The sequence below is a fragment of the Motacilla alba genome, chromosome 2 (genome assembly GCF_015832195.1).
Source record: "Motacilla alba alba isolate MOTALB_02 chromosome 2, Motacilla_alba_V1.0_pri, whole genome shotgun sequence".
NCBI lineage: Eukaryota > Metazoa > Chordata > Aves > Passeriformes > Motacillidae > Motacilla > Motacilla alba.
This window is the reverse complement of record NC_052017.1, coordinates 94,116,317-94,136,577: the sequence shown is the minus strand read 5'-3', so window position 1 is coordinate 94,136,577 and position 20,261 is coordinate 94,116,317. Positions and strand designations below refer to the sequence as shown.

Here is a 20,261-nt window from a genome sequence, read left to right as displayed (position 1 = left end):
TTCATGTTGCTAATTACTCTTGCATTTCCCCAATTTATATAGAATGTAATATGAAAAATAAAACCCCAGGCATTTGTGGTCTGCCCATTGAGCATTTGTGACACAAAGTTACAGTTCAGCAAAGGAATGCCTGAGTATCTGTGTGCACACTGCCTTTACTCCACAAAAAATAGAATGTAAAGACTAAAAGAAAGACCATGGCTATAACATTCCAGGAGATGGTTTGTTCCTCCATGCTCTGGTCACAGTTTTGCCAGGAGTCAGATGGAGGCTGAATCCTTGTGTATGCACATCTGGACATATGTTTGGCAAAGCACTTACATGAGCATATATAATCTAGAATCAGATAGACAAATACTGGTATCATTACATTAAAAGAAATTCTGAACACAGGGATAAATATTTGGATATTTATTTAGCTATTGTTAGACATTTGATTCCATTAAATAGGCCCTGGTTCATATAATAAATATTTAGTCACTGATAAACTCCCTGCAAGATTAGACTGGTTTTTAAAAACCCTTGTACAAGAGAAAAAAAAAAAAAAAAAAAAAAAAACCACAAACAAAAAAACCCACCCCCCTGCCCTTTCCTAGCTATTCCCTTTCTTAAGATAAGGGAAAAAATCAATTTCCTAAGGACAAAGATACAACCTGGAATCTCTGACATAGAAATGAGAAAGAAGTAATTACCATATCTGTGAAATTTGAAGTAGTAAACACATTGTGCTTTTGAAATTTTCTTTTGAATTGGAAAGAAACAGAGGGCTTTGAATTATGCAAATAGAGAGGAATGTTAGCTCATTAATGTACATGGGATATTTGTTGAAAGATCTATTGTTTTCAGCTACTTATATTTAACTTCCTCTTTAGAAATAAGAGCTGACTTCTGTTCTTTCCTGCAGCTTTGCATGTCGTACCTTTAAGAGAATGAACCCACCCTGAACTCGAGGCAGTTTGTTCTTTTCCTGCTGTAGCATGAATCTTGGAGAGATTATAACCAATTTAAGCAGGATGGGGGATTCTGTTTCTAACTAGCTAGAAGCAAACTGCTAAGGAAGCAGCAAGGGAAAATGAGAGGTATTCACGATAGTCTCCAGCTTGGATTACATGTATCTTGAAAGCACTAGCAGCAGATGCTTGTGGAAGTGATTATGCACTGGATCATACGCACATCCTTCTGGCTGCCAACATCACTTAGGCACATTTTGTAGTGCAGGAAAAATCCCCTCCAGTTTACAGGAGAAGGAGCTCAGAGCACACTGCAGAAGGCACCAAGAATCGTGGTGTTTAAAGGAGCTCAGCAGTCACTCTGCTGCTCTGGAGGCCAAGCCTGCAAGATCAAAACTTTACCCACAGGATTATGGATTGTAGCCTTTCAGGGATTGCAGCATTTTGCCATAATTTAATTTATAGACATAATAACATTTCTAGTGAGAAAAACACTCCTTTCTCTCTTTCTGGCTGACATTGTTTGTTGCTAATTAGGCCAGTTTTATGCATTTATGTAAATAGTAGTTCTAAAAGCTTTTTCCAAGTGATTTTATTCTGTCTAGCCTTTAGGCTGCAGATGTCATCACACAGCTCCACAGTCTATTTGACAGATCCTTAGACACATACAACAAATGGCTTTGGTGATGGCTGCACTTTATCCCCTGTGCTACTGCCCTTCTTTATTTTAAAGAACTACAATGGAAATGTTGGGATTTTTTTTCGCAATCAATTCATTGACATTCTCTGATTTTTCAGTATGGAGTCTCTTATCTCTTTGCTTCTGAGTTCAATTGTCCTGGATTTTCATTCTTCCAAGAATCTCATTCTTTCTATGGCTGTGCATTGCTGTCTTTTCTTGCTACTGAAAGCCCAATAGCCTTTCTCCTGATTTCACTGAGGATCCAGGAAAGTCACAGCCATTGAGGCTCCTGCAGAGTAACTCTGCTTATTTTGGACTCACTACAGGTGGCTCAGACAGAGGGATTTCATTTTTCATTTGTACGAGGCTTCAGAGGGCATCTGCCAGAACAGCTAATCTGGTTGCTCACATCTGCTGATTCGGTGGATTCTTGGTTGTTTTATAGTTGTCTGTCCAGATGTGTAGACTGGCATGACAACTACAAGGCCCCCATCTTACAGCCAGAAACTCATTAAAAGCTGCAATTTATCACCTTCCTGGCTGTTACACATGACATGCTGTTACATATGATTTGCTGAAAGACAGGCAACCTGGTACATGGCTTCTTTAATTTTTTTTGTTTGGGTTGGGTTTTTTGTTTTGTTTGGTTTTAGGGTTTGTTTTGGTTTGGTTTTTGGGGGGTTTGTTTTGTTTTGTTTTTATCTAAGCCAAAATAAATAGGCCAGCTTGGGTCTACATTTTATAACAAAGGAAAAAAATCATCAGTGAGGAGTCCCTAACCTCTTCAAGTATGTGACCCCATTTTTCACCTTTAGGAAATGTGTTGTTCAGCCAATGTTTCTAATTTAAAAAAATAAATAAATAAAACCCTCTCTTTCTTCTCTTCCAGTCCCAAATATCTGTTATTATCTCTAGCGGTGCCTCCAGCAACTCATCTGAATGCTCTCAGTGCAGGGGGAGTCTGGGAAGTTATAGCAGGGAGCAGAAGTATCTGCAAGAACAACTCTGGCTACAGTAAGGACCTGCTTTTCTGGGCTATTCACCATTGAGTCAACCTAGAAACACAAGAGGGGCCACATAAACCCTTTGGGCCAAGGAGTTCTGCTCTGTTTTGTATTATCCTAGTGCAGGACTATTGCTTGCAGATGTCTTTTGCAGAGCATAAAATGCCAGTTGGAGAAAATCAGAAGTAGCTCTGTGAAAACCTTGAGCATTAGGTTGAATTTATCTTTTCTAAAGATTTCCTAAAGATGAAGTAGACCTCCAACTGGACTCACCTCTTGTAAAATATGGGAACAGACAGTGTATTTGGATTATTGCAGAGTTGAAGCACATGCCGTTAACTGAGATGCAGAGAAAGAATAAACAATGACTTAATGCCATTCCTGTTTCACAGGGAGCCATAAATATGGGGTAGAAGTTGCTGACTAAGACACTAATTCAGCAAGTGGTAGAAATGAATCAGGAGGTAATGCCACTTTTATAGGGCAAAAAGGATATAGGAAGAGACTAACAGAGAGAAGGGATGGGGCTGAGATCAATGGAATGGGAACAGACATCTTGGACTAAAGTGGCTGTTGCCAGTGCAACCAAATGCTATTAGTGAACCTGTGTAAGTCATCTTTTATATGGAAGGGATCAGCAGTGGGAAGAATCTTACACAGTCTTTGTAAAGCTGTGGTGCACTAATGACCAGAGAGGGGTGGGCAGTGCTGCCAGGGCAGCATGAAAGGGCTTTTGTCAGAAAGGAGCACCAGTCCTGGGTCTTCCTGTCAAACACCTGTATAGATTTTTCAATAAAAAAAAATATATTTTCACCAAAAATATGGTTGTAAAATCATACAGGCTCAAATTACAGCAGTTTACACTTGTCTCCTTAGGGTAAATGGCAACTAAACCAGTGCCTTAACTTTTTCTTTCTGTCCCAGGGACATAAAGGCACAACTACTGTTTTATTCCTGTTTTGGTCATTGCTATCTCTTCTAATTAAATTACCATATGTCATTTGCTTCACTGGTAGTGCTTTCTCTCCTGTTCCCCAGGATTTAGTGACTGTACAAAGCACGTGGGGGGGGTGTGAAGAATCAAGCCCTGTGTTCACAGAGCCTGTCAGATTCTCCTTGTCTCCTTGAAGGTGTGCACCAAAGCCTGCCTGGGGCTGGCTGCATCAGTGATATGTAATCTCACAGCCCAGCCAAGGACAAATAACCCAATTGCGTTGATGCTGAGAGATTTCTGAGGTTTCTCTGTATCCTGAAAAGAAGTGAAACCTAATGTCCTGGGAACGTGTGGTGTGGGGGAAGGAGGTCCCTGCCAGGTGGAGGTGGCTGCAGCCAGGCCCTGAAGGGTTTGGAGAAATCTGTCAAAGGCAGCTTCCCTTCCTACATCCTGCCAAGGAAAAAGGATCTTCTGAGCAGAGTCACATTCCACCAGCATTTTGGCTGCCACCAGTTTTAATTTCACTATGTTTTTTCCACCTGTTCTTAAGTGGAATATCCCACCCAACAGAAATTTATCCTGTCTGAAATGCAAACCTGGAAATGGAAGGGGGATCCCTGCCATGGGGGGAGCCTGACTCTGCTGCAAAGCACCAAGGGTCTGTGTGATGCCTGCTTTTCCCTGAAGGCACCCTCTGAGCTTGGGAAGGGGGAAAGAATCAGACCAGGGAAACAGGAACATCTTCACATGTGAAGATATATTCAGGTTCCCCACCAGCATTTGGGATTTATATTGAGTCCCTCCTGACCTAGCAAGGATCAAGAAGGAGGGATTTGTTGTGAGGGAGCACAAAAATTGATTTGTGTCACGAAAGCACAAATGCTAGCTGGTGATAACATAGTCACATGACTTGGAGGTAAAAGGTTACCTCAAGGCACCATCACCAACTTAACTTCATGTACATAATTCCTGACAGGCACTCACTCTTGCCTGCAGTTAAAAAACACAATTTGTGAAGTCTGAAGATTTCCCAGATGATTTGTGTCATATCTTCACTGTTTCTTTCTATCAGAAAGCCTGTAGCAAGTGTCTTACCTGTTTTCTTCCTTGCTACATTTTAAAGTCCTTGCTGGTCATATCCACCAAGGAAATCTGGGCACAGCAGTTCTCTCCTATTCTCTTTTTAGCAACCTCTTTCTGTTTTTGAAGAGAGTTATCATGTTTATCTTCAGCCTCTTCTTCCTCAGACTAAATGTCCCTTTATTGAATCTTGCATCATAAATCATGTTTCTACAAAGGCTGATGTGTTTTTACTTCTTTTTTTTTCTATTTTACCTTAATCTATCTTTCCTTGTCTTCTCTCTAACTGATAGTATACCTATACTCACTCCTTTGCCACAATCTGATTCTGTCCTTAATTATTTTCTCCATCTATTTCATGACTTTGTAACAGGGCTAGCTCTGGAATTCGTGTTCCTTCTTATTCTGCTTTGCCTTCCTTCTTTTGCAAAGAATGATCTTAAAGTAGTGAAACATTTTTTGCCTGCCTGGTTAAAGGAGAAGCGTGGACTGAGAGCAACTTTACCATTCAGGATCTGCTAAGCTGTAGCTCCACCTCAGCAGCAGCTTGTCCAGCCCCAGGCAAGGCATCTGACCTTGTTCTTGCTATGAGTTTCTTGAGGCCTTGCATGATTTTTAAAAATATGATAGCTTATTGCAAGAAATAAATATAAAAACACAGTAGTAGCACCAGTCTGAAAATTTGAGCTAGGTTTTAAGGGGTCAAGGTCTCCTCAACAGCTCCCATTTTTCTGGTCACAGGCACTCTTTAGCTTTACTTTAAAGAACCACTCCAGAAATGGAAAGTTTATATCTAATCAGTGCTCACAGGCTTCACAGCTGTCATAAGGCTGGGAAATAATAGATGGAGCAGATTTAAGTGTTGTTACATGTCTCACATCCACAAACCAGTACTAGTCTTAACATTGATTCCTCCAACTAAGGGCTGCCATAGGCTGCTGGGATTTCTGCTTGTGGGGTTTGTAATGTCCTTGTGCCAAAACCAGATCATGGGGATGTTGCCTGGTATTGGGCCTATGCACTTGTAGTGTCTCCTAAACCCATTTTAGTTTCTCCAGCCACAGCTCTACACATTTGAAAGGCAAAGTTAATGTTTTTAAGTTAATCTAGAGATCTTTATTTACATAACTGATTGCAAGATAATGAATTTGTACCAAAAAAATTCCTTTGGTTCATTAAAAAAATACCGTGGAAGAAAACTCTGCGTCTGGCTATTGTTCTGTGCAAAGGACAGATTGTTGACATTCCTGGGCAATTCCGCTCTCTGGCAAAGGAGTGCCTCTTATCAAGTGCTCTGATGTCCAAGTGCCTGAGGGCTTGCTCACAAGGGAAAATCCAGCAGCATTATTCATACCTCTTCACTGCAGAATATGAGTACCCACATGGGAGCTCAGCAGGGGTATAATTACATTGCTCTAGAAAATTCCAAAGTACCTCTATATAATTTTCCCCAATATAGTTAGCAGTGGCACAGGTAATGCAATGGCCCAGAGAAAATGCATTTGGGGACATCAGAAAAGATCGCTTTGTACAAAAGCATCTCTTTCCTTGTGTGACAGCACATTTCCCTGTTTGTGATTTCCCCCCCACCCTTTTTTTCCACACAAAATGCTCTGTATCTACTGTAAAAACCCGTGTCATTTGGGAAAGAAACTAAAACAAACACCATGCATGCGCTTATTCACACCTACCCACCCACCCATTCTTTTAATTATTGATCAAGTTTTGCTGCACTTACACTTTTCTTCTGTCAATGCATCCTCTGAGCATCACAGTCAGACAGATGCTATGTGAGCAGTGACTACAGCTCAGAAGGATGTGCTGTGTGCCGATGGAGAGGGGTGGCGCTTCCTCAGGAGAACAAGCAAGAGCAGAACCCAAGTAATGTAAAGCAATTTAACATTTTAGAGGATATTATCAGGACGTGCTGCACCTGCAGCTATGAACTTCATTTGCATAGCAGGAAAGCAATCTCTGTGCTGTAAAAGTACAGGGTTAGGAGGGGTGGCAGAGAGACTGGGAGGTGGCCTTTGCCCTTCTGCCTTTTGTGTCTACTCTGGCCCTTGCAGCTCTCGCTGGGTGACCCGCAGCAGGTGGTACAGCTTGGACAGGGATTCCAGAGTCCTCTGGTGCCCCGTGGCACCCGTGTGCCCCGGCTGAGCACACTCCTGCACGGCTTTCTGCAGCTGCAGCTGCAGGGGCAGGGAAACCAGCGGTCCTCTGAGATTTGGGGAAAACCAGCGGCGGAATATTTTGTCACAAATTACCTGGGGAAAGGAAAAAAGAGCAGATCATTGTGTTTCAGGAGCTACGACTAATGCCCTGCTGCTTCTCTGGGACAGTAGCAAAATGTCATCTGAATGCAAAGTGCCTTTAGCCATTCAAAGAGGGAGGTATAGGAAAGGAGCATCCATAAAGGCTATACTCTAGCTAAGGGATGGCCCTTCGCAGGCTGTTCCTGCACTTCACACATCTTATGAGTGGCTGGGGGAGCTGGAGTGGTTTAGTCTAGGAAAGTGGACGCTGAGAGACGACCTTATAGCCCTCTATAAGTACCTGAAAGGAGGCTGTAGCCAGGTGAGGATCAGCCTCTGCCCCCAAGTGACAAGCAATACAAGGGGAAATGGCCTCAAGTTGTGCTAGGGGAGGTTTAGACTGGATATTAGGAAAAATTTCTTTACCAAAATGGTTGTTAAGCACTGGAACAAGCTGCCCAGGGAATTAGATGAGTCACTATCCCTGGAATATTTGAAAGATGTATAGACGTGGTACTAGAGGTGTGGTCTGTTGGTGGACTTGGCAGCATTGAGTTAACAGTTGGACTTGGTGATCTTAAAGGTGTTTTCCAACCTAAACAACTCTATGATTCTGCATAACGAGTGGTGAGGGTGAGGGGGTGGGAGAAGCAGGCAAAAGGCCAACAAGCTACACCCCTCCAACCTTTCTGTTTCACCAGTGCCCCCCACCAACACAAGGTGGGTGAGCTGTAAGACACCTCATCCCAAAGCCAAGAACCCCATGGACACCCCTTTCCAGCACACCCACACACTACATCTCTAGAGTGGAGAATCACAACCACTGCTTACACTTGGACAGCCTCAACTTTCACAGAATCATAGAGTCACTACGGTTGGAAAAGACTTTTAAGATCATTGAGTCCAAGTGTCAATGCAGCACTTCCAAATCTATCACTATATCACGTCCCAAGTGCCTCATCTACAAATTTCTTGAACACTTACAGGGACAGTGATTTCACCATTTCCCTGGGCAGCCTCTTCCAATGCTTGACCACTCTTTCAGGAATTTTTCATCATATTCAACCCAAACCCTCCCTGGTGCAACTTGGTGTCATTTTGTCTTGTCCTAGCACTTGTTACCTGGGAGAAAAGGACAACACCCACCTCACTGCATCCACTGCATCCTCCTTTCAGTAGTTACAAAGAGCAATAACTTGTTCCACAGCCTTCTTTTTTTCCAGCCTAAACATCTCCAGCTCCTTCAGCCACTCCTTGCAAGACTTGTGCTCCAGACCCTTCATCACTCCATTACCCTTCTCTGGATATTCTCCAGCACCTCAACATCTGTGTTGAAGTGAGGGGCCCAGAAATGAACACAGGATTTGAAGTGCAACTCAAGAATGTGGCGTTACCATCAGTGGAGACAGAAGTGCTAATCTCCTGCCCCTGCTTACTCTGCTCTCCTGCCTGTGGCACTGGGCTAACACCTACAGAAAAGCATGGTAAATAAACATTGTATATAGTGAATATAAAGATCTATTTGTGTGCCTCAAGACAAGATTTCTGAACAGGACACTTACGTGGACACGTTTAAAAACTGTCTCCATCTCACAGTCTCCTTGTACATACCATGCATTTTACAGTCAATGTGATTTTAAAAGGAATGGATGCATAAAACAGCTGTGTCTACTCACTTGCAAGTTGTTGTTGGCTCTCTGTGCTCCACATTTTCTGATTTTCAGATTGCATTTTGAAAAGCAATCAAAGAAATTACAGTCTTCATCTCCTGTGCACTTCTGTTCCAGGATATCCCTCATTTTGGGTTCAAAAAAGGCCATATCCACATCAATGGCCACCACCTGTGAATCAAAACATCCCATCAGATCTGGCACAGCCTCTGGGACAGGGCTGAGCATGCATTCATTGCTGCTGGCTTTGGGAAATGCTGTGCTGAGAGCATCTGCTGGCGGGGAACTGGGATCACAGGGGCTTTATTTCACTTAACTGAGCCACAGTAACCTTGTAAACACCACTCTTTAAACAAAACCAGCCAATGCTTATGACACCAGGAATGGAAAAATTATTTGTGAACAATATGCATCCCTGGGGTCAATTGGATTGATTCACCTTAAAGTGGACCTCTCCAATCTGAGGATGGATTTACTTGCTGCTGCAGCACATACAGATGGCACCTCAGCCACTCAATTACATGATGGTGCACCCATGGGCCAGACAGTATCATTTAGAACTCAGCATTCAGACTAAACCCCTGACTTTGCCACTGTGGAGAGGAGCAGTGAGGTGTGCAAGGATAGCTGCACCTGGTACAGCTCCTGCAAACCTGCCCTTGTATTCTGTAGATTTGAGTCTGTTCAGCTGTAGGAGGAGATCCCTGACTTTGCTGAAAGCCGGGTCTGGCTTTGTGCAGTCTTCTTTGCTGTGGTTTGACAAATTTATTGTGCACAGTTCTTGTTCTTATAGTCCAGAAATATGTCCTGTAACAGACTCCAGCCAGAAGCTGGTCACAGCAGAAAAAACCTGACTGAAAGGGGTCAGTCACTTTCCTCCCCCTGGCATGAGGCTCTGAGATGCAGCACAGAACTGCTGCCTGTGCTGGGGGTGAGACCTCTCTGGAAGCCAAGGGCTGTGGGCTCAGCTTCTGCCAGTGCCACTCCACCCCTGAATGCTTCACTTAAAGAAATCACAGCAATAAAGAGGGAAAGAAAGAAAGGAATCCAATACAGGGATGGCAGCTGCCTGATGTGAGCCAAGCTGTGGGTGACCACAGGGAAGGAAGCCTGTCTCCAACATCATGGATGTGCAGCCTGCAAATGTTCACAGCTGCATTTCACACTTGACAGTCAGGATCAGGGATGTTCTCTCTCAGCATCTGACACACATTTTCGTAGAGGAAAATGTCTGGGACCGGGGCAAAGCAGAGTTACTTGGGCTCAAATAGTAGTTTTACTTTTCAGATTCGACCTCCCAAGTAACAGGAGAAGATGAACTAACTGTGTGACTGGAACAGCAACTGGATCAACCCCAGGAACTAAAGATGTCTGGTTTGGTAGAAGGCCAAACAAACCTTCCACAGGCAAAATAAAGAACATACTCTAATCTTCATTTTGTTCTACTCCTTTTTCCATAGGGAAAAATCTTACAGAGATGAGGCATATCTTAAAAACATAAGTATTTTTAAGCATTTTGGAGAGCTCTATAATGATGATGTAGCCCTAGGAATTTTACATGTTTGGACAGGGAATTTTTTTGTTGTTGTTTCTTTACTTCCTAAAGCTTTCTGTGGTTTTGCTGTTCAGTTCTTTGGAGAAGAGACAGTGAGAGAAGTGCAGGGTTTCCCAGCACCACTGTTCCACCTCCCAGGTGTGGTCTTTGCCAGCACATTTGACAATCTTTTCCATTGCTCCACCAGGAAAAGCAACCCTGGTTCCCAAATATATGTCTGCCAAAGGGTTCAGTGGCTTCACTGAAATTCTTCTACAAAAATGTGCGGGCATCCAGCTAGACCCTGTGAAGAAACATCTGACTGACACTCTGCCTATAAACAGCTACGTTTTGGTGGGCTTTGCTATGCTCATAGCCGATGAAAAAAGTACCTAAGGAAATACAGGAAGGATCCAACTTGGCTCACGACCTGATTTAAAGTCATGTTTAATGTGCTGTAATTTTTCCAGTTTTCTCTGAAGTATTGGTAAAAGAGGAAGCTCTCCCAGAGCACTGTGCATTCACTCAAACCTCCTTCTAACTCTGTACCTTATGTGGCTCCACGGCAGCTTGAATTTCTCCTGGATGATCTACCAGACAGCTCCTCTCTGTGCTGAAGGAGAGCACGTGAAGGCTGGAGGCTTATCCCCACCACATGAAAATAATCCTCAAAGTAAAACTATTGCATTCCAAGCACATTTCTTTGGGCATTTGAAGTCTCATTACTCAAATGAGGAATAGTGGTAAAATTGTGAGGTTTTTTATTATCCTATACAAGAAACCAGCACGTGAAAAAGTTGCTTAAAACAAGCATAAGAGACAAAAGAGAGGCTGCATTGCTGTGTTCCCATTCTGGAACTGGTTGGTCACTGGAAGATCCTGGCAAAGCAAGCCTCACCAACGGGACTCATAAGAGAAGGACACATCCGATATTCATCCCCTTTTCCCTAAATGGAATCTATTTTCCTGTAAGCAGGTTGTGAAACAGATGCTCTGGCCTGTGCTCAGCCACCAGCAGCCACAGCCCTGAGTAACTGAGGAAGATGGGCACAGCCTGCCTTGAGGAATTCCTGCTTTGCCTAAATAGTGCCTACAGCTTGCTTCAGTTTCTTGCTGTAGCTCCTCACCCAGTTCCCTGCTCAGCTGCTGTATTGCACCTGAATAAACAATGGGAGGGGAGGGAAGGGTGAAGAGGAAACACTCTAATTGCTCTTAATGGCTATATGTTTAGGTAGTGTTTGTCTAGTACTCTGAAGATACAAGTGTTACATTAACACTCAGTGAGTACGAAAAATAAAGTCCCTAAAAATGCTTTATATTCACTCAGAGTGCAGAAACTCCACTGATGACACTGCAAATTGGGGGCCCAGTTCAAACACTCACTGCACGGTACCTCCAATCTGTAGACAAAATTCCAACCAAAACCAGAGGAACTTCTGTCCACAGAACAAAGTGAGCTGCACTACTACTTAGCAAATATACATAACTATCACATCTGAGTTACAGCTGCACCATGAGAAGTCAAAGAGTAGCAGGGAGTTTCATGTTGCTGTCCTTGCATAGTTTCCAGACCAGAGAAGCTGACCACTGAAGCACAAATATGTGTGTTTGGATGTGGGGAGTTCCCCTTGTGTCAGACCGTGAATTCAGCCTTAGCTTTCAAATTCATACAGTTTTTTCATTTCAGCATCACTACCAGAAATATGACTCAAATTACAGCTTCACTTAGAGCTTTTGAAATCTCCTTGTCTCCAGGAGGCATGCCTCACCACATCCAAGGGACCTTGCACCGGTGCCTTTGAAGAAATGAAACAAAACAGAAGTGAGCAAGAAGTTTTCAAAATAAGCAGCAGGATTTAGTGCTCCAGAAATGTGGCTGTACATATCACAAAGAGGAAAAGCAGCAGAGACTCTCCCTTGATGCTTGTAAATTCATTGGCTTTGCAAAAACTTAGCCAAAAGCTGTGCAAGGAGGGAAGTGTCATTTTTACGCAGTCACCTTCAGACTAGAATTTGACCTCAAATTCCTGGAACACCACCCCAAAGGCCTAACTTACCGTGAGATCGTGCCTGATAGCGAAGTTTTCTGGTTTGATGTCGCACAGGTGAAGGCGGTGAGAGAAATCGTTATCAAAATGCTGCACCATGTCCAGAAAGCTGAGTGCAATGTCAATGATGGCTCTCACCCTGCTTCTGTGTCCAGTAAGGGAGGGGCCGATCACGTTTTCCAAGGGAAAAAGAGTTTTGTGCCAGGCATGTCCAGCTGTGAGATACTCCACAGCATAAAAGTGTCCACAAGAGCCAATAATTCGTAGCACATGTTTGCTGAAGTCCTGCAGCAAACTGAAGTAGATGTATTCTTCCTGCTGGAGCAGGGACCACATGCTGGCCACCTGTGCTTTCCAAAGTGGTCCCTTCTTCCTTGTCCACAGGGGCCCCATGGTATTGTTAGACAGTTCTAGCCCCAGGGCATTTTTGACCTCCAAAGCTACCATAAGCAGAAGCTCTGTTTCAGGGATATCCTGTGTTTCCACCTCCTCTAGCATACTGAGGTGCTGGTAGCTTGAAAAGCTTTCTTTTTTGGATTTCAGTATGATGGGCTGGCCTCTCCAATCAGCCTGAATGACCTTCTTACCTCTGTCATAGTAAAGGCAGTGTTTGTACACCAGCTTCTGTGCCACACACAGGTCTTCGCAGAGGTCCCCAGTCAGGGCTCCGCTGCTGTAGTCGAGGCACTGGAATGAAAGAGCAGAATATTCATAGCAGAACCATACCCCTACGGACCATGCAGAAGAAAGACAAATCATGAGCAACAGTCCTAAGCTTGAGAGGATTGCAGCAGTCATGGAACTGCAAACACACACCAACAACCATTGGGTCATTCAATGGTTTTTCAGAAGTCTCTAGAGATCTACTACTAGGGGAGTTTTGCTTCAAAACAGGGATTATGGGGAGGCTAAATGCAGGCTTTTCAGGGGCAAGAAAAGGGACTGGATGACCTGTTAATCTGAAACCTTTTGCACACATGAGTTCAGTGAGACAAACTCTAAACACTTGGGCTGTGCTGTGTATGATTATGGGTTGTAACGCTTTAAGGCATAGAGTAATGCAGGACTTGTCTGGAAGGTTTAGGGCAGCATAACTTAGACATGGCCGCTAAAACTAAAGGGAAATCCATGTGTAGCTGGATTTCTGGGACATTCCACAGCTCTGCATGTTTCAGCCTTGCACTCAACATACCCCGAAGGAAGCTGTGATAACCTCCTCCCGTATCACCAGGAAACACAGAGGTTGTATTCAATGAGTTTTGGACCAAGAACTTTCAGAATTTTTGAGTATGTAAATGCTGCAGAACACAATGACTCTCCAGGTTTTATATGTAGTTATCAGAAGTGACATTTTAATACTAATTCCTTCAATATTTAATATTTTATTAACTGGAAAGAAATCAGTCTTTGGAAACAAGGGAACTGCTGCTTGATAATTTAGTGGTCAATGCAAATTATTGCAAGAACTGCAAGGATTCCCTCACCAGTTCTTCTCTCAAGCCAGAGTGATTTCCATAATATCATTTCCAAAAGTGGAGGCAGCTGATGTATTCCTATGGTCATTCAGAAGTGCAGCTGTAGGGACTGCTTTGGGTCGCTCAGTAGAGAGGATGATCAGAGGTCTCTGGTGAAAGGGGAATAGAGGGGGTGGTGTAGAAAGCCAAACATCTGTGAGGCAGCTTGACAGTGTCATCCACCTCCATTGCTTTCTGGCATTTGAGCCTTCATTTAAACAAACTGGCAGGTCCCCCCTGCACGTGCAGAGCTTGCTGTGGCTGCCTGAGCCCCACCTCATTTGTGACTGGCTGTTACACGAGGAACGTGATCATAGCATTCAAGTAGTGTATTTTCTTGGGACAGTCCCTGAGGTGTGTACATCAGAGGAACATGTTCTGATGCCAAGCAACATTCAGAGTCCAGCCTCAAACAACACACCAGGGAATGGGTGGAGGATTAAGTCCAAAATCCAAGAATGGTGATCAGTTGACAGAAATAGCTCACTGAGGGCAGTTCAGAGAGAAATAAAATTTATTTATATTCTGATGTTGTCACAGCCTAAGTGGGAACATTCAGTGCCAGCAAGGAGAGTCAGGTAGGCAAATTCTTGCATGAGTGTCTGGACACTGAGTCCATGCATGGATACACACATCTGCATCCTCATCCACATCAGGATGACTAAAGAGACTCACTCAGACTTCTGAGACTCACTCGGACTCAGATCTGCTGACTACAGAGCATGCAGATCCATGTTCTTGCTTTTGAAAATTTAGTCTTACTAATGTAATACAATTTTACTCTACCTTTTTAAGTAGGAAATGTAGTTTTCTCAACAAAAGTAGGTTAGCAGTTCTTACCATCTGGAGCTCTAAGCAATTTTAGAAAGAAAATTACAAACAGAAGGAATTTTTCGGGGTTTCTTTGGATTGTAAGTATAAGCACATTTAAGACTCTATTGACGGACCACAATCTAATTCTACTCTTGTACAGTAAGAGAAGATAGGACATAGTCATGTAATTGGGTTCACATGGGTGGACAACTTTACTGTGGTTCACTCTTAGAGGTTTCACTTGCATGCACTTAAAGAACACATGACCATGACCTGTAGCCAAACATGTCAAAGCACAGCTTATTTTCCTGTGTTGACATCACGTCATTCTTAATGGCATCAGTGAAAAAAAACAGTTGTGGAAAAAGCAGACTCAGATTTCACAGGCAGAGGAGACAGGTCCTTTTTGAACCTGGTTGCTATTTAGGACTTTTCTGCTGTTTTTTCAGTTGATGCTATGAATATTTGATTATTAACCTAGTATCTGACAAACAGTGTTGGAATCACATTCTTCTTACAATGAACTTGTGCAGTGTTTTGCAAACTGGGATCTGTGAAAGAGGACTTGACCAAAGAGCTCATGGTCTCACAGTGATGAAACGCAGATCAGCCTTCCAGAAGTGCATTCTCAGCTGATCACAAGGACAAGCAAGGCTTTCAGAATGACTTCCTCAAGGAAGCAATCAAGGAGATTGAACCATTTCCTATCAGCTTTTTAGGCACAGTTAGCACTGGTAGTTCATCTTGTAGCAATTATTTGGCCCTTACATCATTCTAAACACACAGTTTTACAGGACCGTTTTCCATCACATTGGCATGGCTTGTACTGTTGTGCTCCCCAGTGTACTAGCTTGCATTTCATAGCAATAAAACACAAATTTGGTGGACTGAAAGCATTTAACCAGGTAATACGGATTACCCTGCCATGACACAATGGACTATTTATTATTTACCAACACAGGAAGCTTTCCACTAACTTCAGAATTCACTATACAGGATTGTCCATCATCCTGCTGATAAAAGGAAGAATCAATTCCCCAAAGAAATATTTCAGAAATGGTCCTCCAACCTAACTGCCATCCCTGTCTTAACGACTGAAGTTTGAGATCTGTTGATGAGACAGTTTTAAATCGACCTAGTGATTGACCTTTTAAAGCCACAGATTCTTCTTCTTTCAGTGCCAGATACTTAAAACTAAAATATGAAAGTGCTACTAAGCCAAAAGCCTTATAAAGAAGCAGCTGTACTACACAAAAATGCACACACAAGCATGGCTCGGACTCATTCATATGTATCCTATTAAAATCGGCTACATAATTTTTAATGTCTTCAGTGGACTTATCTTGATAAGTTTAAAAATCTGGGTTTAAATGAATGTAAAAGCTTAAATTAATGTAAACCTTGCTAAGGATTTAAATAAATTTAAATAACTCACTGTACCACCATCAGTGCCTTGAAACTGATGTTTTGCCTAGTTAGCTACTACTTCTATGTAAATGCAATACAGAGCCAGGTTTGGAAGGCATCAAAATGAATTGATTTCTCCAGAGAGAACAGAAATTGATTGCTATGGCTTAGTGTGTTCACTGTGAATGAAGATGAGACTGGCATTAGGAAAGAGCAAGGGGTTTTTTTCTGAGAGTTAAAGTTGGTTCCTGCAAATTGCCCAATGCTATTTTAGCCTTCTCAGTGCAGTACACATAGGCACAGATGCATATCTTACACAGAATAAGGAAATAAAACCTTCAAAAATGCTACTTGATAGGGCATTTTCACCCACTTCCTTAAAATATCTCCTACTGAGAGATGACTAGTAAAATAGTTTTTCTTAGAAGTTGATTTTTGCTTGATAGAAGGTGTGAGACTCAAGCTATCAGGTTATTTGTTTCACGGATCAGTTGCACTTTCTGTAACTGTGAAACTCATGCTAAGTTCAGAAGGTGTAGAAAAACTTATTTTGGGACAGACGAAGACGAGTTCATTTTCTAATTATTCCACTAGAAGGACAAGCCCTTTCTAACGTCATCTGGGAAAACTGTTGCTTACAAACCTTAACGATACTACCGATGATTCACCTACTCCCAGACAAGCACCGCGATCTCAGCTACTCTTGCTCTGGGAGAAGGGTCTGCAACTCTGAGCTGTCTCAGTGATAGAGACAACTTTCCAAGCTTGCGACTGAAATCTGATCCCTGGGCTTTTGAAGCCTTGCCTGACACTTTCCAAACTGAAGAACAGCAACAAGTCTCTGTCCATCTGTTTATCGGTGACTGCGACGGCAAGGACCTGGATCTCCCTGGGCTTGGCAGCTCCGTGCATCTCCATATCTCAGTGTTCTTCCCCAGCACGTAAGGATGAGGAGGAATCATTCCTTCAGCTGCAAACCTGAGCGCAGCCCTACTTCCATCTGGCTCCTGAGGTACTGAAACTGGAGCTCACTGCCATCAAAAACACGCCGTCAGGACCGCTGCCTGCACTTGCTTTTCCTTTATTACACAGAATTAAGGAAAATCTATGACCAGTTCTTGCTTTCTTGCAGTGATAGATTATTTAATTCCCACTAGGATTCCTCCTTTCCCACCTAACCACTGGCACTAGAGATACCCTGACTAAGAAAAAAAATTGAATTAAAAGCATTAACCCATGCCACTCCTCAAAGTGTTTCTATGCAATCCTAAATCTGTTCATTATTATTTTTAAGGAAAATTTTAATGAATATTCGCAAATCCTTTCTTGAATTTTAACCACAGCTTACACACCAGCCCCTGCCAGACCATAAAGGAAGCGATACAATCTGCCTGGCACTTCTGAAAGATGACTTTTGTACGAACAGCTTTTCGGCTAAAAACAAACAAAAACCCCAAACATCCGGAGGAAGGCTCTCCTCCTCTTCGGAGCGTTCGGCTTAAGCAGCGCACCCGCATCCCACGCCCGGGAGCCGGCCCGCCGCCTGCACCTGACCTCGCCCCGGGAAGGGAGGCAGGGAGGGAGGGAAGGAGGTAGGGAGGCAGAGAGGGAGGGAAGGAGGTAGGGAAGCAGAGAGGGAGGGAAGGAGGTAGAGAGGCAGGAAGGGAGGGAAGGAGGTCGGGAGGCAGCCGCCCGCCCGTGCGCACCGGGGGCGCCGGCGATGCGGCACCTCCGGCGGCCGGAGCCGGGCAGGGCGCCCCGAGAGCAGCCCCGACGGACCGCCCGCGCCTCGTCCTACCGGGCAGCCCCCGGAGCTGCCCCGCGTCCCGCCGGGGCACGTACCAGCCTGGCCAGGATCCGGTGGCTTTTCTCGTCCGTGCAGCTCTCGGAGAAGACGCTCCTGTGGAGGAGGAACAGCGCAGCGCTCACCACCAGCCAGCAGGCAGCCCAGAGGAGGAGCAGCAGCAGGGCGCATCGCCGGCAGATTTTGAGCCGCAGCCGCTTGAAGCCCGGGATGCCCCTCATCGCCGCGCCGGGGCTGGGCTGGGGCGGCCGCTTCAGCTGCGGCGGCCCCGAGCGAGAGGCGGCGGGGCCGGGGGAGCCGCGCTGCGCCCCCCGCTCGCCCGTCCCACTCCCGCCGGGCTGCCCCGGCCCCGGCCCGCTGCCGCCCCCTCCCCGGGCCGGGGCTGCCCTGGCGGAGCCCGGAGCGCCCCTTTTGAATTTAAGCCACGTAGTTCCGCCGGCTTTTGTCTGCGCTCCCCTGTGCCAAGCGGCCCCTGCAGCCACTTGGCGGCTGCTGCCCGCGCCCCCCGCCTCTCCTCGGCGAGTTTCTCACCCGAGAATAAAAGGAGTTTGAAGGGTGATGAATGCTGCTCTGGGAACTCTTTGCAAGAGGCAGCCTGGAGACGGACAGGTCCCTCTGGTGAAAGCTTCGTGTCCCGACAAATGGGAAAAGGAATAAAAAGTTATCATTTATTCTGGAGTAACTTCTCAGTTTTATCCTCCCGGAGCTAATGGAGGAAGAGAGAGAAGCGACTCAGACCCCCTTTCAGTACCGCAGCCCCCAGCGCCCCGATGGTGGGTCGCGCCTTGGCTCCCCTTGGCTCCCCCAGCCCCAGTGGCGGGGTGCAGGCTGGCCCCTGCCCGGCACCCCCGGGTCCTGCCTCCCTCGGCGGCCGGCGGACGATGCCAGCCGAGCGGCCACTGGTGATACGTAGCCAAAACAGGCAGGGTGTACTGGGTCCCGGGATGCTGGGGTCGACGGATTGCCTCTCTGCCCTCCCGTTGTCTCCCTGTAGCTGTGTCCCTGCTATGGTGTGTCAGCTCCACCGGACAGCCTCTATTTGACTGCGTTAACCTTTCTGAGAGGTCAAAGGCTCTGATGTTTGTTCCCGTGCAGCAAGGAAGATCCTGGCATCCTTTCCTCACTCCAGGTGCAGATGCTCACTGTCTGTTCGGAGAGCTCGGTTCAGTGATATATATTCTTAGCATCATGTCTAACTTAATGAGAAATGCTTCCTTGACAAGTCTTTAAAAAGAAAGATGTCTCTATTGATATGATCGAACTTTATCTCTCAGAACAGCAAGGGAAGAACACAGGTGCAGCCTTTATCCACGACTTTAACATGATCAGTGCAGCTCTCCTCTACCTAGCAGAGCAGGGCTTGAAATGGAGCTTCTAAGTAGATGGCAGACTGTGGCAGGAAAGAAATAGAAAGATAAAAATATTGCTGGACATATTCCAGCTTTCCTTTCTAGAGACTGTCAGTGGGGAGGGAGATGCAAGAAGAGCAAAATTACTTTCATCTCCAAAGTCTCAGAAGCAGAATCATTATCATTAGCCACATCCTCTGTCAGTGTGTTTTGCTTGATTTCTTCACCATCTCGTTCCTTCACCTGCTGAGGCTGCCTTTTCAAATTCTCTTTTTCTTTCCCCTGATCCTTTGACTGAGAGGCTTACTTTTGAGGCACTGCTGATACAGTCTGTTTCTTGGGAATGTGGCAAGCAGCAAAGACCAAGGAGGCAGCTAGGAACTGAAAGATTCTAATCCTGTTTCTCAGTCTGATAGGAAATGCTTTCAGAAGCTGTCTCTGACCAGCTTTAGGTGTTCTTTGGAAATTCATAGGACAAGAGGTGGACAAGGAGGAGTTTTGCTCAGCCATTCCTCTGTAGGAGTACCAGCTAGGCTTGAACACAGCCAACCTTCATCAGCCACTGCTGCCACCTAGGAGATAAAATTGCAGATCTGCCATACTGATGTCTGGAACAATCCCAAGATACATTCCACATGGAAGAGGGATGCAGCTGGTGAGGGAAAGTCAAGCATAAGTCCCCACTGCTTGGTCCTAAGCTGTCTGGGTAATAGTTTAGACACTACCAAACCCACATGTATTTTAAAGTGTGGATCTTTACTTCTCTGTGTGTCAGCAATCCCCAAAGGCTATTATGCATTTTTATTAAATGTCTGTGAAATTCTGTATACCTGTTATTGGTGTTTCAACAATAGCTCTGAAAACAAATCTAATTACACCTGACTTTAAGCCAGGAACAAAGTACGGAGATTTCAGACCAGGTTAGGAATCACAGCTGACCTTCTCTAATTGCTGCTGAAAAACAAAAGGATGTTCCTTCCTCCTCCTCCGCCACCTCCCTGTTTTCCTCTTTGTCTTGCCTGCCTAGTCCAGTCCCTTTCCCCAGTGAGAGATACTCCTTGCTGCCCAGGGAGCTTTCTCAACTTGCTAACAGGGCAGAGAAATATAAAGCAGTTTCTTGGGAGATTATTTTCAGAGAGGTCAGCAAGCCCTGAGGATGCCTCCAGGCTGGTGCAGGGAAGCACATTGCAGGGCTGGGCACTCTGGGGTGCTGGAGG

At 44.8% G+C, this 20,261-nt stretch overlaps 1 protein-coding gene across 3 annotated transcripts; it reads right to left on the bottom strand.

The window, feature by feature from the left end:
- Positions 1-596: 596 nt before the first annotated feature.
- Positions 597-18,595, bottom strand: DIPK1C (divergent protein kinase domain 1C). 3 transcript variants are annotated; one of them, XM_038129811.1, is made up of 5 exons: positions 18,227-18,595; positions 17,734-17,791; positions 12,167-12,844; positions 8,582-8,746; positions 597-6,917 (listed from the first exon to the last, which is right to left on the bottom strand). In XM_038129811.1, exons 1-5 carry the CDS (start codon positions 18,361-18,363, stop codon positions 6,702-6,704), a joined length of 1,254 nt encoding a protein of 417 aa, XP_037985739.1. In that variant the 5' UTR covers positions 18,364-18,595; the 3' UTR covers positions 597-6,701. The 3 variants fall into 3 exon arrangements, with proteins under 3 accessions (XP_037985739.1, XP_037985741.1, XP_037985740.1); XM_038129813.1 differs by lacking the exon at positions 18,227-18,595 and having other exon boundaries at positions 12,167-12,885; positions 17,734-18,220; XM_038129812.1 differs by lacking the exon at positions 18,227-18,595 and having other exon boundaries at positions 17,734-18,220.
- Between the last annotated feature and the right edge of the window lie 1,666 nt (positions 18,596-20,261).

Bases quoted from the DNA above. Each gene is read 5' to 3' on its own strand.
- DIPK1C (XM_038129811.1), bottom strand. From the start codon at position 18,363: ATGATAACTTTTTATTCCTTTTCCCATTTGTCGGGACACGAAGCTTTC. The intron at 12,845-17,733 runs GTACGTGCCCCG...CTTTCATTCCAG, and splicing joins ACCGGATCCTGGCCAGGCTG to TGCCTCGACTACAGCAGCGG. The intron at 8,747-12,166 runs GTAAGTTAGGCC...TTTGATTCACAG, and splicing joins CTATCAGGCACGATCTCACG to GTGGTGGCCATTGATGTGGA.